Genomic DNA, 18639 nt, shown 5'->3' on the forward strand with positions numbered 1-18639 from the left:
ACAATAGCCTACCACACTACCGCATTCATTCATCAAGGCACGTTAGCGATAGCAATAGGCACGTTAGAGATAGCGAATAAACCAGCAAGATATATAATTTTTGACTAACCTTGATAAGCTTCATCAGATGACAGTCCTATAACATCAGGTTATACATACACTTATGTTTTGTTCGAAAATGTGCATATTTAGAGCTGGAATCAGTGGTTATACATTGTGCTAACGTAGCATCTTTTTCCCACAACGTCCGGATATTTTTCTGACTCTTTTTCTGACACACATATTCTGACCAAATAACTATTCATAAACATAACTAAAAAATACATGTTGTATAGGAAATGATAGATACACTAGTTCTTAATGCAATCGCTGTGTTAGAATTCTAAAAATAACTTAATTACGACATCCAGCTTAGGTATAGCGAGAGAGTACCCAAAAGCTGGGCGCAAACGACTAGTACAACATGTTCGACAGATGTATGAAATAGCATCATAAAATGGGTCCTACTTTTGCTGATCTTTCATCAGAATGTTGTACAAGGGGTCCTTTGTCGGGAACAATCGTTGTTTGGTTTTAGAACGGCCTTTTTCCCTCTCGATTTAGCAAGCACACTTGCCAAGTGGCGCGAATCTCTCCATCGTCAACAAACTCAGAGAACGGAACACGGCAAAACTCCCGAAAAAATTTCAATAATCTGATTAAACTATATTGAAAAAACATACTTTACGATGATATTGTCACATGTATCAAATAAAATCAAAGCCGGAGATATTAGTCGTCCATAACGACAGTTTATTAGAAGGCAAATCCAGGTCCCTTCTCGCGCTCTCCAGAAAACAGGAAACTGGTGACACGTCATGACAAGAGCTATTATTCGAGCCCAGATCAAGTTACACACTCAATTTCTTCTCTCACTGCTTGTCGACATCTAGTGGAAGACGTATGAAGTGCATCTAAACTTTTAAATATCAAGGACTTTAATAGGCAGGCCCTAGAAGAGAGCATCGATTTCAGATTTTCCACTTCCTGTCAGGAAGTTTGCTGCAAAAGGAGTTCTGTTTTACTCACAGATATAATTCAAACGGTTTTAGAAACCAGAGAGTGTTTTCTATCCAATAGTAATAATAATATGCATATTGTACGAGCAAGAATTGAGTACGAGGCCGTTTAAATTGGGCACGATTTTCCCCCAAAGTGAAAACAGCGCCCTCTGTCCTCAACAGGTTAACGTTGGATCAGAGCTAACAATCTTGTGTGCAGAGCAGCACTAGAATTAAAACACAACATACCTTTCTGTAGTTAATAAATCCAATGTGGAACTTGATAATTATAGTATCCTTAACTACATTTTGAAAAAGTTAATCCATTCCTCACTATTTAAAAATCTCTCTTCCTAATTTTTGAATCACATTTGTAATGTCGTCAGTAGGCTATAATAAGCAATGCTTCGGAGGGGAAGGGCCCGGCAGTTTACACACACACACACACACACTGGCAAAGATTTCCAGCTGGCAGGCAGACACTAGAATACTTTTGAGTGACAGAGTGAGGGCTTGCATAGGAACTTTGTTGTGATTTTTGTGGGACTGGAAAAAAAGACTTGTAACATTAACCTGTCTAGGATCAGCGTGGCGCTAGCGGCACACCCCCCCCCCCCCCACTGAAAAACCAGTGCCGCGAAATTCAAAAAAAATATTTTTTTAAAATATTTAACTTTCACACATTAAAGTCCAATACAGCTAATGAAAGACACAGATCTTATGAATCCAGTCAACATTTCCGATTTTTAAAATGTTTTACAGGGAAGACACAATATGTAAAGATGTACATCTATTACCTAAAAACACATTAGCATATTCCACCATCTTTTATTTGTCCACCAACACCAGTAGCCATCACCAATTCGGCTAAACTAAGATATTTATAGCCCCTAACCAACAAAAAAACTCATTAGATGACAGTCTGATAACATATTTATGGTATGGGATAGGTTTTGTTAGAAAAAAGTGCATATTTCAGGTATATGGCATAGTTTACAATTGCACCCACCATCACAAATGGACTAGAATAATTACAATGAGCAACGTGTTTACCTAACTACTAATCATCAAACATTTCGTAAAAATACACAGCATACACGAATCGAAAGACACAGATCCTGTGAATACAGACAATATTTCAGATTTTCTAAGTGTCTTACAGCGAAAACACAATAAATCGTTATATTAGCTTAGCACATAGCAATTAGCAGCCCAGCATTGATTCTAGCCAAAGTGAGCGATAAAAGTCAACATCGCCAAAAGATATTAATTTTTTCACTAACCTTCTCAGAATTCTTCCGATGACACTCCTGTAACATCACATTACAACATGCATATACAGTTTGATCGAAAATGTTTATATTTAGCCACCAAAATCATGGTTAGACAATGTGAAATGTAACTCGGCTGGTCAGAATTTGTCCTTGCGCCACTTAGACAGTGATCTACTCTTATACATAAATACTCATAAACGTGACTAAAAAATATAGGGTGGACAGGGATTGATAGACAATTTAATTCTTAATACAATTGCGTTATTACATTTTTTAATTTATCCTTACTTTTCAATACAGTTTGCGCCAAGCGAAGCTACGTCAAAAAACATGGCGTCCTAAGCCACTAAAATGTTTCGACAGAAACACGATTTATCATAATAAAAATGTCCTACCTTGAGCTGTTCTTCCATCAGTATCTTGGGCAAAGGATCCTTTCTTGGGAGAAATCGTCTTTTGGTGGAAAGCTGTCCTCTTGCCATGTGGAAATGTCAACTACGTTCGGGATGAACTGAAAAGCGTGTCCAACTTTTCACATCGTTGCAAAAATAAATGTCACAAAATCGCACTAAACGGATATAAATTGCTATAAAACGCTTTAAATTAACTACTTTGTGATGTTTGTAACTCCTATAACGAGTGAAAAGATGACCGGAGAAATATAACAGGCTAAACTAATGCTTGGAACAGGAGAGGGTCGGTGTCTTCCACGCGCGTTACGCAGCAAGAAAAGACTTGCTAGCTAAAGGTTTTTTTCATTTGTAGGGCCTGTGAACGAGCAATCGAGCCCGTTGGAATCGTCATCACGTAAAGGCATCCAGGGGAAGACGTAAGAAGTGTCCGTATAGTCATAGCAACGACAGTGCCCGTTTAAATGACTTCAGAAAAGTGGCCAACGTTTCTCAAATCTGACTCCATGTCAGGGAAATTGCTGTAGAATGGGCTCTGTTCCACTTAGAGACAAAATTTCAACTCCTATAGAAACTATAGACTGTTTTCTATCCAATAATAATAATAATATGCATATTGTACGATCAAGGATTTTGTGGGAAGCCGTTTAAAAAATTAGCCACATTAGCATAAATAGTCTAAACAGCGCCCCCATCCCCAACAGGTTAAATAATGTTATTTACCTGTTCCATTGCTTTTAAAATAACGGTTCTGTTCCAGAAAAATATAGATCCCGGTTCTAATTCTGTTCCTCAAATAATTGTATTATTTTCTGTTTTTTAATTCTGTTCTCTAAACTGGTTCCAGCCCCTTATTACGAGGGATTGGAGCAAGTCGGTTGGCTCCTAGGCATTTGTATATTACAGCATATTAATACTAGGTGTTTTATATCACTTGCACTTCTAGAGGCCTAAACAAAGGCTTTCAAACTGTCTGTGATTACAGGGTAAAACAGATCAAATGGACATGGTTGAATATTCAACCATTATAGGTTTAATAAATCCTCTTAAGGATCGGACTCTTTTTTTCCAATTTTCACCTAAAATGACATACCCAAATCTAACTGTCTGTAGCTCAGGACCTGAAGCAAGGATATGCATATTATTGATACCATTTGAAAGGAAACAATTTGAAGTTTGTGGAAATGTTAAATTAATATAGTAGAATATAACACATTAGATCTGGTAAAAGATAATACAAAGAAACATGTGTTTTTTTGTATTTTTTTTTTGTACCATCATCTTTGAAATGTAAGAGAAAGACCAAAATGTATTATTCCAGCCCAGGTGAAATTTTGATTTTGGCCACTAGATGGCAGCAGTGTATGTGCAAAGTTTTAGACTGATCCAATGAACCATTGCGTTTCTGTTCAACATTTGGTATCAAGACTGCCCAACTGTGCCTAATTGGTTTATAACTGTGCACTATCCTCAAACAATAGCATGGTATTCTTTCACTGTAAAATCTACTGTAAATTCGACAGTGCAGTTAGATTAACATGAATTGAAGCTTTCTGCCAATATCAGATATGTCTATGTCCTGGGAAATGTTCTTGTAACTTACAACCTCATGCTAATCACATTAGCCTACGTTAGCTCAACCGTCCCATGGGGGACCCACCGATCCTGTAGAGGTTTTAAGATCCACTGCCAGTCTGATCTGTCCCCTATATACATTTTGAATTGTTAGGGAACTACTAACACATATCACTTAAATTGATACAGGACTCTCACTAACCGGGTGGAACAAATATAGCCACTTTCAAGGCATGCCTTAAAATATGTTAATGAGCCAGCGGTTCTTTCCCCTCTCACAATACTTTTCTACAATGCACCATCATTTATAGTATGCAGCATTAAATATACAGCAAAACAACAATACAGTACGTTATTGTTGAATTGTATTGAAAATCTATTCAGGAATTTCTAATAGTGAATATGTAACTATATATTACAGCATACCAACTGATATTTGGTGTTTTATATCACTTGCAAGCCTTGACAAAGGCGTCTAAACTGACAGTGACTACAGGGACAAACAGATCAAAAGGACAAGGCCAGCCACTCAACCATGACAGGTTTGCGACTTGCTGTCACTCTGATCTGTCCCCTATATCAGGTATTCCCAAACTGGGGTACGGGTACGCACAATGCCGTCGGGGGAACGCCAAATAAAAATGTGAATCATATTTTCAAATTTTTTTCATTTTCAGTACATTTATATTTTCCAATGGGCCTATACATTTGGGTGAGGTTTTTTTCTCGCCTGAGTAGCCTTGTTTCACTGACAAAAATAAAATTAAACCATCTAGTGTTCAGCGAAATAACAACACAATGTCAAATACAGGCAGCCTAGTCAAATAATGAACATCCAATCGCATTAACCGTTACTCTTTCGCGGGAAACCTTCACTCTTGCACAGACATATAGAAACGAAACATGACAATGTAAAAAAACAAGCCACGGGAGTTTTTGAGCGTGGCATAATTCTACCTGCTGCTGCAGATATGGCTGGGACAATGCTGGGGGAAAAGGCCCAAAAACTATACAGACAATGACTTCATCAAACAACACTGTTTCACGACGCATCAGTGACATGTTTTGAAACAATTACTGCTTCACATACAAGCCAGTGAATTCTATGCGTTACAGCTGAGTCAACAGACCGTGGCGGGCCTGGCACAGCTCCTGGTATATGTCCGTTACGTTTATGGGGGGTCAATTAAGGATGCCATCCTCTTCTGCAAACCACTGGAAACAAGGAAAACATGAGAGGATATTTGTAAACTACTGGACAGCTTTGTGACATCAAATGGACTTTGGTGGTCAAGATGAGTTGGTATCTGTACTGATGGCACAAAAGCCATGACAGGGAGACACAGTGGAGAGGTAACGCGCGTGCAAGCAGTTGCTCCCAACGCCACTTGGGTACACTGCAGCAACCACCGAGAGGCTCTTGCTGCCAAGGGAATGCCTGACAGCTTGAAAGATATTTTGGGCACTACAGTTAAAATGGTTAACTTTGTTAAAACAAGGCCCCTGAACTCCCGTGCATTTTCTGCATTATGCAATGATCAAATCAAATCAAAGTTTATTTGTCACGTGCGCCGAATACAACAGGTGTAGACCTTACAGTGAAATGCTTACTTACAGGCTCTAACTAATAGTGCAATAAAGGTATTAGGTGAACAATAGGTAAGTAAAGAAATAAAAACAAGAGTAAAAAGACAGTGAAAATAACAGTAGCGAGGCTATAAAAGTAGCGAGGCTACATACAGACACTGGGTAGTCGGGCTGATTGAGGTAGTATGTACATGTAGATATGGTTAAAGTGACTATGCATATATTATAAACAGAGAGTAGCAGTAGCGTAAAAGATGGGTTGGCGGGTTGTGGGTGGGACACAATGCAGATAGCCCCGGTTAGCCAAAGTGCGGGAGCACTGGTTGGTCGGGCCAATTGAGGTAGTATGTACATGAATGTATAGTTAAAGTGACTATGCATATATGATCAACAGAGAGTAGCAGCAACGTAAAAGAGGAGTTGGGGGGGCACACAACGGAAATAGTCCCGGTAGCCATTTGATTACCTTTGACAATTTTTAGGGCCTTCCTCTGACACCATCTGGTGTAGAGGTCCTGGATGGCAGGCAGCAAAGCACCAGTGATGTACTGGTCCATAAGCACTACCCTCTGTAGTGCCTTGTGGTCGGAGGCTGAGCAGTTGCCATACCAGGCAATGATGGAACCAGTCAGGATGCTCTCGATGGTGCAGCTGTAGAACATTTTGAGGATCTGAGAACCCATGCCAAATCTTTTCAGTCTCCTGATGGGGAATAGGCTTTGTCGTGCCCTCTTCACGACTGTCTTAGTGTGTTTGGACCATGATAGTTTGTTGGTGATGTGGACACCAAGGAACTTGAAGTTCTCAACCTGCCTAGCCAAGGTATTAGAATCCCTGACCAACTCACAGCTAATTTTTTAACTTTCTCACTTTTTTCTGAATGTGAACCAGTCTGGTTTAGATTTGGACATAGCACTCTTTTAAGTCTATGCTTGTTTTACATGTTGTGTTAAATTGCCTAGATCATAAAATCATTGTGCTGCCTTATTTATAGACCTTTCCAAAGCCTTCAACACCGTTGACCATTCCCTACTCATAAAAAAAGCTATTTTACCAAGAAGGAGAGTGATGGAGTGCTGCATTAGTTGACCTGGCCTCCACAATCCCCCGACCTCAACCAAATTGAAATGTTTTGGGATGAGTCGGACAGCAGAGTGAAGGAAAAGCAGCCAACAAGTGCTCAGCATACGTGGGAACTCCTTCAAAACTGTTGGGAAAGCATTCCAGGTGAAGCTGGTTGAGAGAATGTCAAGAGTGTGCAAAGCTGTCATCTAGGCAAAGAGTGGCTATTTGAAGAATCTCAAATATAAAATATATTTTGATTTGCCTATTCTATAATTCACGCAAAAATGTCTCAGATGGACTACACTTTTACTAATTGGACTCGTTCTCTCATCGAGTGTGTTCCCGCCTATAAATATCTGGGCGTTTGGATTGATAAAGATCTAACGTTTAAAAAACACACAGAAGAGCTAGTTAAAAAGATACGATTTAAAGTGGGCTTCTGTCACGTCTGCTCCCGCTCCTCCTCTCTGGTGCTCGTTGTCGCCAGTTTACTCATCATTACTCACACCTGCCACCATTGTTACGCGCACCTGCGCTTCATGAGACTCACCTGGACTCCATCACCTTCCTGATTACCTCCCCTATATCAGTCACTCCCTTTGGTTCATTACCCAGGCATTATTGACTCGATTTCATGTCTGTACACTTTTCGTGTTTCTTGTTTTTGTACTAGTTTTCATTTATTATAAAATTTGCACTCCCTGTAGTTGCTTCCCGATTCTTAGCATACACGTTACAGAATAACGCCTCACCAAAGGGAAGCAACAGGGATTAATTGTATTTTTTTTGCTTTTTTACTGGTGACGTCAGGTCCAAGGCCGGCTGCTGAAGCAACTCGCCACAGCCGGCTCTGTGGGTACACGTGCCTCAGCCGGCTCTGTGGCTTCCCGCGCCTCAGACGGCTCGTCGGGCTCCAGTGTCTCAACAGAAACGACCACCCTGGTCCTTGGGACCGTCCCTCTGGTCGGTGTCCTGCGGCTGGAGCCATGCGTCAGGGAAGGGGTACTGCCACGTCTACTCCCGCTCCTCCTCTCTGGCGCTCATTGTCCCCAGTTTACTCATCATTACGCACACCTGTCACCATCGTTACGCGCAACTGTTGCCTCGTCAGACTCCCATACCTCAGCTGGTCGGGCTCCCGTACCTCAGCTGGCTCATTTGGCTCCCATGCCCCAGTCGGATTGTCGGGATCCCACGGGCTCATCGAGCTCCCATGCCTCAGCCTTCTCTGCGGGTTCACGCGCCTCATGCCGGCTCTGCGGGTTCACGCGCCTCATGCCGTCTCTGCGGGTTCACGCGCCTCATGCCGGCTCTGCGGGTTCACGCGCCTCATGCCGGCTCTGCGGGTTCACGGGCCTCATGCCGGCTCTGCGGGTTCACGCGCCTCATGCCGGCTCTGCGGGTTCACGCGCCTCATGCCGGCTCTGGCTCTGCGGGTTCTCGCGCCTCAGCCGGCTCTGCGGGTTCACGCGCCTCATGCCGGCTCTGCGGGTTCACGCGCCTCATGCCGGCTCTGCGGGTTCTCGCGCCTATGCCGGCTCTACGGGTTCTCGCGCCTCAGCCGGCTCTGCGGGTTCTCGCGCCTCAGCCGGCTCTGCAGGTTCTCGCACCTCAGCCGGCTCGTCGGGCTCCCGTGTCTCAACAGAAACGACCACCCTGGTCCTTGGGACCGTCCCTCTGGTCGGTGTCCTGCGGCTGGAGCCATGTGTCAGGGAAGGGGTACTGTCACGTCTACTCCCGCTCCTCCTCTCTGGCACTCATTGTCACCAGTTTACTCATTATTACACACACCTGTCACCATCGTTACAAGCACCTGTGCCTCTTGAGACTCATCTGGACTCCATCACCTTCCTGATTACCTCCCCTATATCTGTCACTCCCTTTGGTTCTTTCCTCAGGCGTTATTGTTTCTGTTTATATGTTTCATGTCTGTACGCTACTCGTGTTTCTTGTTTTGTTCCATGTAACTTTTATGAAATGCACTCCCTGTACTTGCTTCCCAATTCTTAGCGTACACGTTACATCCTGTAACATGTCTGTCTCTTCCGAAGGTGCTGAACGCTTCTGTGACAACATTGAGGACATGATTGGCTATAGGCCCTCCTCCCTGGTCAAGTATTGTTGGCTCTACATTACCCCTACTATCTGCACAGTGAGTTTAAACCCAGTCCATTTTTATCATTATTTCGTTCCTTCTTTTTTATGGATACAACTGCAATTATGCTTACAAAACTTTCTGCTGTCTATCAATGGCAAGGCAAGACATAATCAAAACAACAATGAAACAACATATTTCTGACATCTTCTTTTCTCTCTTCAAGGGAACCTTTGTATTCTCCTTGCTGAAGTACAGCCCTTTGAAGTTCAACAACACATATGTGTACCCGTGGTGGGCCTACTGGCTAGGCTGGTTCCTGGCTATGTCTTCCCTATCTCTCATTCCCATCACCATGGTCTACAAATTGTACCGGGGCAAAGGGACTTTCTGGCAGGTCAGTATGATGGGAAGTTTTCCCTGGAACATTTAAAAGTGTGAATGATTGCATCAAATTCTTGTTGTTGCACTTTGTCATATTTACAAAGTTAACAATCTAGAAAATGTAAATTAGAAAGGCTAAATAAAATTAATCTGATCGGAAAGGCTGGGACCTTTCATCTGGTTCTTTCATCTCTAGCATATAGTTTATGCACTATTCTGAGATTTGTAAGAATACTTTTGAAGCACATTGATTATACTTACTTTGAGATCCCTTTGCTCCCAAGCGCCTCCAGACAATCTGTCGGCCAGCAGATGACCTTCCTATGATGATGAAGGAGGAGATGGTAGGTCTCTATGCTCTGGATCATGTTACTGACGATGAGAAGACATACAGCAATAATCTATAGACTGACTGTTCCACTACTACTTTTCGGGCTGGTTTCCCAGACACAGATTAAGCCTAGTGGGACTGAGACCATGCTTTTTCGTCCAGGACTAGGCTTAATATGTGTCTTTTTTTTTGTCTATTTTTGTAATTTAAAAAAAATAAAAAATATATATATATATATATATATATATATATATATATATACACAGTGGCAAGAAAACGTATGTGTACCTTTTGGAATTACCTGGATTTCTGCATAAATTGGTAATCAAATTTTATCTGATCTTAATAATAGACAAACATAGTGTGCTTAAACTAATAACACTCAATTTATTTATTTTTTGTCTATATTGAATACATCATTTAAACATTCACAGTGTAGGTTGGAAAAGGTATGTGAACCCCTAGGCTAATGACTTCTCCAAAAGCTAATTGGAGTCAGGAGTCAGCTAACCTGGCGGCAGGGTAGCCTAGTGGTTAGGGTTTTGTACTAGTAACCGAAAGGTTGCAAGTTTGAATCCCTGAGCTGACAAGGTACAAATCTCTTGTTCTGCCCCTGAACAAGGCAGTTAACCCACTGTTCCTAGGCCGTCATTGAAAATAAGAATTTGTTCTTAACTGACTTGCCAAGTTAAATAAAGGTAAAATAAAAAAAACTGGAGTCCAATCAATGAGATTGGAGATGTTGGTTAGAGCTGCCTTGCCCTATTAAAAAAACGCTCACATAATTTGAGTTTGCTATTCACAAGAAGCATTGCCTGATGTGAACCATGCCTCGAACAAAAGAGATCTCAGTAGACCTAAGATTAAGAATTGTTGACTTGCATAAAGCTGGAAAGGGTTACAAAAGTATCTCTAAATGCCTTGATGTGCAAGACAAATTGTATATAAATGGAGAAAGTTTGGCACTGTAGCTACTCTCCCTAGGAGTGGCCGTCCTGCAAAGATGACTGCAAGAGCACAGTGTAGAATGCTCAATGAGGTTAAGAAGAATCCTAGAGTGTCAGCTAAAGACTTACAAAAATCTCTGGAACATGCTAACATCTCTGTTGACGAGTCTACGATACGTAAAACACTAAACAATAATGGTGTTCAGGGGAGGACACCACGGAAGAAGCCACTGCTGTCCAAAAAAAACATTGCTGCACATCTGAAGTTTGCAAAAATGAACCTGGATGTTCCACAGCGCTACTGGCAAAATATTCTGTGGACAGATGAAACTACAGTTGTGTTGTTTGAAAGGAACACACAACACTATGTGTGGAGAAAAAAATGCACAGCACACCAACATCCAAACCTCATCCCAACTGTAAAGTATGGTGGAGGGAGCATTAAGGTTTGGGGCTGCTTTGCTGCCTCAGGGTCTGGACAGCTTGCTATCATCGACGGAAAAATGAATTCCCAAGTTTATCAAGACATTTTGCAGGAGAAAGTTAGGTTACCTGTCCGCCAATTGAAGCTCAACAGAAGTTGGGTGATGCAACAGGACAACGAACCAAAACACAGAAGTAAAGGTCAGGACTCAGGTCAGGACTCAACCCGATTGAGATACTGTGGCATGACCTCAAGAGAGCAGTTCACACCAGACATCCCAAGAATATTGTTGAACTGAAACAGTTTTGTAAAGAGGAATGGTCCAAAATTCCTCCTGACTTTGTGCAGGTCTGATCTGTAACTACAGAAAACGTTTGGTTGCGGTTATTGCTGCCAAAGGAGGGTCAACCATTTATTAAATCCAAGGGTTCACATACTTTTCCCACCCTGCACTGTGAATGTTTACACGGTGTGTTCAATAAAGACATGAAAACGTATAATTGTTTGTGTGTTATTAGTTTAAGCAGACTGTGTTTGTCTATTGTTGTTACCTAGATGAAGATCAGATTACATTTTATGACCAATTTATGCAGAAATCCAGGTATTTCCAAAGGGTTCACATACTTTTTCTCGCCACTGTATATATATTAAGTTTTTTGTTTTTTTTAAGGGACTTTGTGTTTTATATAGTTCATGTAGCTGCTCAGAGTTGTGCTTGAGTAATGTGGGGTATTAGGTTTGAACTGTATGATGTATAGTGAGTGTAATATCATAGTTTTATTTAGCTTAATCAACTTAATATCTATAGCATAATGTGTGAAATCATAGAAATATATTTTTCTTAAGATTGAAATGATTAGTGTGTTGTAGACCAATCATAAAATAGCTACACCTAGATCACCTAAACATTTTGGGCCGGTTTCCCACACACAGAGAATCTCCATTGAACATGCTTTTTAGTCCAGGATTAGGCTTAATCTGTGCATTTACTCAGTATACAGTAGTTCATCAAATCAAGGCATTGACGTGTACCTTTTATTTTACCGGGTAAATTGACATGCAATCACCCCATTTGTAATGAACTATTATTATTTGAACAACCAAAATGAACAACCTCAGGATCTAATTCTATAGAATAATGTTATAAACCCCCTGTGTGTATCATGTTGTATCTTGCGGAAGTGTTGGTCTTGCAATACAAATCTACCACAGCAGGGTTTTTTATGTATTTTTTGAAAGTCAACAAGTACACCTGGAACATTGTATATACAGGTAATTGCCAAAAGAACGGAAACACTTGAGGGATAAATGAGGGATACAAGGTCAATTGAAAGCAGTTGCTTTCACACGGGTGTGATTCCTGAATTAATTAAGCAATTAAAACATCCCGTCATTCTTAGGGTCATGTATAAAAACTCCCAGTTGCCCATTGTTTTGGCTACCATGGCTAGAAGAAGAGATCTCTGACTTTGAAAGAGGGGTCTCAAAGGAGCAAAGAGGGGTTTAAAGTATGTTTGTGTGTCTCAGTCACCAGATCTCAACCCAATCGAACACTTATGGGAGATTCTGGACTGGTACCTGAGACAGCGTTTTCCACAACCATCAACAAAATACCAAATTATAGAATTTCTTGTGGAAGAATGGTGTTGTATCCCTCTAATAGATTTCCAGACACTTGTAGAATCTATGCCAATGCGAATTGATGCTGCGCTGGTGGCTCGTGGCCCAACGCCCTATTAAGACACTTTATGTTGGTGTTTCCTTTATTTTCGCAGTTACCTGTATCTCATTATATCAACGTATGTAGAAGTGTTCTATTTGAACTAATATTGTTTTATAAGATATTTTTGTTAACGTTTCTGTAATAAAATACTTTAAAACAGAACACTGATCCTTCTTACTCCTTATTTGTATTTATTTTACCAGGCGAGTCAGTTAAGAACAAATTCTTATTTACAATGATGGCCTACGAAAAGGCCTCCTGCGGAGACGGGGGCTAGGATTAAAAGTACAAATACATTTAATTAAAATATAGGACAAAACACACGTCACGACTAGAGAGACAACACAACACTACATAAAAAGAGACCTAAGACAACAACATAGCATCCAGGACAAGGCTTATTCTGTGTCCATGAAATCTGCCCTTTTTTTGCCTATTCCAGTTTATTTTTGTAACTTAAAGAGAGACCTATGACAACAACATGGTAGCGGCACAACACATGACAACACAACATGGTAGCAGCACAAAACAGGGTACAAACATTATTGGGCACAGACAACAGCACAAAGGGCAAGAAGGTAGAGACAACAATACATCACGCAAAGCAGCCACAACTGTCAGTAAGAGTGTCTGGTGGGATGTAGGCCTATGTATCATATAGCCTACAATATGTGATACAGACCGGCGTCGGAGTCAATTCGAAATGAAGTCTTTCAATTAAGGGATTTGAATTGAAAATGCCAAAATTGAAAGAGTTTGACATAAATACACGACATGACCAAAAGTATGTGGACACCTGCTCAAACATCTCATTCCAAAATCATGGGCATTAAAATGGAGTTGTTTCCCCCTTTGCTGCTATAACAGCCTCCGCTATTCTGGGAAGGCTTTCCACTAGATGTTGGAACATTGCCGTGGGTACTTGCCTCCATTCAGCCACAAGAGTATTAGTGAGGACGGTCACTGATGTTGGGCGATTAGGCCTGGCTCGCAGTCGGCATTCCATTTCAAACCCAATAACCCCAACTCTGATCCAGACCTCTGCTTGAAGAGGATAAAGGGGAACGTTTCATAACACATCTGTTTGGTCTGGTGGACTTAACAAAAATGTGTTCGCTCAACTGATTAGAAGAAGATAGCACTTTTCTTAGCTGAGTGAGTTTGGTGTAACAGTGATGCACCGCTTTATCTCACAGAGATCAGCTAAGGTCAGCAAAAAAAGTGAGGGGCGGCCACAAATCGATTTAGTTAAAATATGGATTTTCTTTTTTTATGGAGACATTTGTGTTGATGGAGGATTTGTGTTTAATGTTGTAGGTGTGTACAGCCCCATGAAAACATTTCAGTTTTGCTTCTTCTCCTGGCATGATTAAGTCATGTAAAGTTGACGGCAGGCTGTGAAAACCAACTTCTCCTCTCTACTTTGTCAAAAAACCTGTTAACACTTAATTCAGTTATATAAGATTTGCTTGCTCATGGAGAAACTCTACTTCAGATTCATTATGATGAGTTAAAGATATGGCAGTGGTCTCCTACTAATGTTGGAATCTTGTCTTAGGTATTACTTCCTTATACCTACTTCCTTATACCTTCCTGTAACCGATCCAAATTTGCTTACACATTGAATGCTAAAAATGATCATTGAAAATGTCATGATTAAATAAATGTTATCTCGTAGGACACGTTCTGTCTTTGACCAAGTTGTGTACTCGAGACTCAGAACTGTGTTATAATATAGCCTACAGACAAAATTAGGATCCATAAAATCCTCCTAAATTGGCAGATTTCCAAGGTTGTATAAGGGACCTTTTAGATGTTACAAAACGTTTCAGTGAATTTGGTCCTTTGTCAAATTGGCACGCAAGTTTGGCATCCTATGCAATGAACCGTGGGAGCCGGTAAATGAGTAGTCGAAACCCTGCTAAGGGCAGATGCCAGGTGAACTTGGATAACCCTTAAAAAAGGGATCATCAACTAGATTTAGCCGCAGGACGATTTTTTCTTGAGTGAATGGTCGGGGGGTGGAACATAATTACAAATAATTTGTAGACTGCAAATAGACTGCAAAAGAAGCCCAAACAGATATAATATATAATGATATAATATTTGCTCAGAAAACTTGTGGGGCCAATTTTTTTTTTTTTAATGCCACTTGGGGAACCCTGCCTTAAGCCATAGGGAGATTAACCAAACAGTATAACCAAAACATCCTATCTGTGTCCACAAGAGTTGGTAATTTCTTATGTCACATAACCGTCTAATGAAATAGAAGGCCTTTAGAAGGCCTTTATGCTTTGTTGTATGCTTTGTTGTTTGTCTCCCTCCAGAGGTAGTCTGTTCAAGTTATAGGATGAGACTTATCTGCAAGCATCAGATAAGAAACAGCAGGCATATTTAGGGGTTCTCAGCTAAGCTGTGAAATCTGTTATTCTTAGATTTTTTTACCCTTGACATGGTCAACTAACTCAAGCCTAGATTGATAACTTTTTTTCTAGATTTGCACACAGAAACTAGAGGCCATGAGAAAATTGTTCTAAAAGAATGCCACCGATTGGCCTATAGTTGGCACTGTTAAAAGCAGTCTCGCATCCTCATATCCGCCATCCCGTTTTCCTATTTTTTTTGCATTACAACCTGTAATTCAAATAGATGTTTTATTTGCAATGGACATCTAAATTTGAGAAGTGAAATCAAAAAAAATAACTTGTTACAAAAAATGCTAATAAATTTACAAAGGAAAAATGGTGCGTGCAAATGTATTCACCTCCATTGCTATGAAGCCCCTAAATAAGATCTGGTGCAACCAATTACCTTCAGAAGTCACATAATTAGTTAAATAAAGTCCACCTGTGTGCAATCTAAATGTCACATGATCTGTCACATGATCTCAGTATATATACACCTGTTCTGAAAGGCCCCAGAGTCTGCAACATCACTAAGCAAGGGGCACCACCAAGCAAGCGGCACCATGAAGACCAAGGAGCTCTCCAAACAGGTCAGAGACAAAGTTGTGGAGAAGTACAGATCAGGGTTGGGTTATAAAAAATAAAAAAAATATCAGAAACTTTGAACATCCCACGGAGCATCATTAAATCCATTATTAAAAAATGGAAAGAATATGGCACCACAACAAACCTGCCAAGAGAGGGCCGCCCACCAAAACTCACAGACAAGGCAAGCAGGGCATTAATCAGAGAGGCAACAAAGAGAGCAAAGATAACCCTGAAGTAGCTGCAAAGCTCCACAGCAGAGATTGGAGTATCTGTCCATAGGACCACTTTAAGCCGTACACTCCACAGAGCTGGGCTTTATGGAAGAGTGGCCAGGAAAAAGCCATTGCTTAAAGAAAAAAATAAGCAAACACGTTTGGTGTTCGCCAAAACATATGGAAGAATGTACTCTGGTCAGACGAGACTAAACTTGAGCTTTTAGCTTTTAGGCCATCAAGGAAAACATTATGTCTGGCGCAAACCCAACACCTCTCATCACCCCGAGAACACCATCCCCACAGTGAAGCATGGTGGTGGCAGCATCGTGCTGAGGGGATGTTTTTCCATCGGCAGGGACTGGGAAACTGGTCAGAATTGAAAGAATGATGGAGGGCGCTAAACACCAGAAAATTCTTGAGGGAAACCTGTTTCAGTCTTCCAGAGATTTGACACTGGGACGGAGGTTCACCTTCCAGCAGGAAAATGACCCTAAGCATACTGCTAAAGCAACACTTGAGTGGTTTAAGGGGAAACATTTAAATGTCTTGGAATGGCCTAGTCAAAGATTGCTGTACACCAGTGGAACTCATCCAACTTGAAGGAGCTGGGCAAATGGGCAAAAATCCCAGTGGCTAGATGTGCCAAGCTTATAGAGACATACCCCAAGAGACTTGCAGCTGTAATTGCTGCAAAAGGTGGCTCTAATGAAGTATTGACTTTGGGGGGGTTAACAGTTATGCACGCTCAAGTTTTCTGTTTTTTTGTCTTGTTTGTTTCACAATAAAAAATATTTTGCATCTTCAAAGTGTTGTTGTGTAAATCAAATGATACAAAATAGGAAAAATGCCAAGGGGGGTGAATAATTTCGCAAGCCACTGTATAGACAAATCAAAAATCTGTTTGTACGTGTCAATTAAAACCACTGTAAATCAACTCCACAGCAGCTTTTCAACTTTAAACTTGTCATCGCTATCATGGACGTCCCCAAGATTAACCACACTGAATTTGTTATTCAGTTTTATATATCTCAAAAAATAAGGAAACGATTCATGCAAAATAATCTGCAATCACCTTCTCCTCATGAACCAAACTTCAGATTCACTCCATTTTGTATTTAGACTCATGATTGCGCATAAATGAAGATAGTTCCTACATGACAGAGTTCTTACTTTGTTATTCAACTGATCTTGTGTCCTTTCAGTCATACTGTGAACCCCGTTCATTGCTGCTCGCAGCTTTATTTCAAGTTTGTCACTCCGACCATGTCACCCACAGTGGTGTGTATTCAAAATTGACCAATAACACATTTCTGAAAAATAATGTATCTTTCGTCTCTCTGTGCTTCATAATTTTCTTTCAGTTTGCAAGAGGCTGAATGTACTGTATCTCACCAGAGAAAGCATCCGAGGGAGCGAAACAGCGCCCCTCTATATCTGTATGTGTAGGCCATCTATCTGATGCTGTCTGGTCAAAAGGAATATGACATTGTTGCCGCCTGTAGCATTGTATGCATGGGAAGCCAGCGAGCATTTGGCCTCCCTTGATAAAAAAAGTATAAAATAATAAACAATCAACTGTTGAGCTAAACTGAGGGAACTCAGCTATGAATGGTCCAGGCGCATCACAAAAAAGTGTCAAGGGAAGCCAGTTTGGATTTGGATTCACTAAAGTTACATTGAGAGCAAAATGCATTTGACAGAAAATAAAACTTGAATTGTAGCCTTGTGTTGTTGTCCTCTGGTTGCTAGTTCCCTAAATTAGAAATGGATGGAAATAGGGATTTGGACTTGCGGTTTTACTTAATTCTCCGTACTGGCCAATAACGTCAAAGCCCCTGGCTTGAGAGGATGAAAGTTTGATATGTAGCTAGATGTAGTAGGCTAATGTTAACTAGCTGGCCTGGCGCATTGTTGCCAATGAAAGAAAGTTAGGCTAGCGAGAACATTTTAGCCATGTAGCCTACGAAAACAAAAAATAAAAGTGTGTACTGTACGACAGTCAAGACTTTTTCGTCAACTTGAGAGGAAGATGGTATTGGCATTTCTATACAAATAGGGTGTCAGCATATTTTTTCAACTTGCACAAATACGTACATGCACATACGCACAGAGAAATCAGAACTATGGACAGCCACATCATATTTAGCTTACTGTGATTGCACCAAATTGTTTTTGGTATCATTTAGTTCTAGACTAAGCATAGGTGATTTGATGATGTTGAAATGGTTGCTGGAATAGTGGAGGCAGCTCCTGTTTTCTTTGCGACTTGCGGTACTCTGTGGTTCTAAATCAAGTTGTTTAGTAGTCCGAAAATGTTGGAAGCATTTACTTGCTTGACCATGCTGTAAGTCATGTAACTGAGGTTGCTCTCCGGATTTATGATGAAACATAGGTGTGGTTGAATTTATTCTGCCACTCCGTCTTATTGCCTCGGCCTTAGGCCTATACGGTTGCAAGGCATATGAACTAACAGATTATAGAGCAAAAGTTTAAAAAAAAGATGGGGGTGGGCCTTGCCCAGTGATTTTACCCACACACCACTACTGGTCACCCACAACAATTTAAGCGATTATGAC

The 18639-nt window shown here is 40.8% G+C and overlaps 1 protein-coding gene across 2 annotated transcripts in view; it reads left to right on the plus strand.

Annotated features, from left to right (window-relative positions):
* slc6a11a (solute carrier family 6 member 11a) overlaps positions 1-13017 on the plus strand; it is a 74626-nt gene extending 61609 nt beyond the window's left edge. For both annotated transcript variants that reach the window (XM_055912389.1, XM_055912393.1), the window contains 3 exons: positions 9003-9103; positions 9273-9443; positions 9715-13017. In XM_055912389.1, the coding sequence (XP_055768364.1) occupies positions 9003-9103; positions 9273-9443; positions 9715-9837 (395 nt within the window). In that variant the 3' untranslated portion in view covers positions 9838-13017. The remainder of the gene's footprint in view (positions 1-9002; positions 9104-9272; positions 9444-9714) is intronic.
* The last annotated feature ends 5622 nt before the right edge of the window (positions 13018-18639 follow it).

The sequence above is a fragment of the Salvelinus fontinalis genome, chromosome 3, assembly GCF_029448725.1.
Source record: "Salvelinus fontinalis isolate EN_2023a chromosome 3, ASM2944872v1, whole genome shotgun sequence".
Taxonomy (NCBI): domain Eukaryota; kingdom Metazoa; phylum Chordata; class Actinopteri; order Salmoniformes; family Salmonidae; genus Salvelinus; species Salvelinus fontinalis.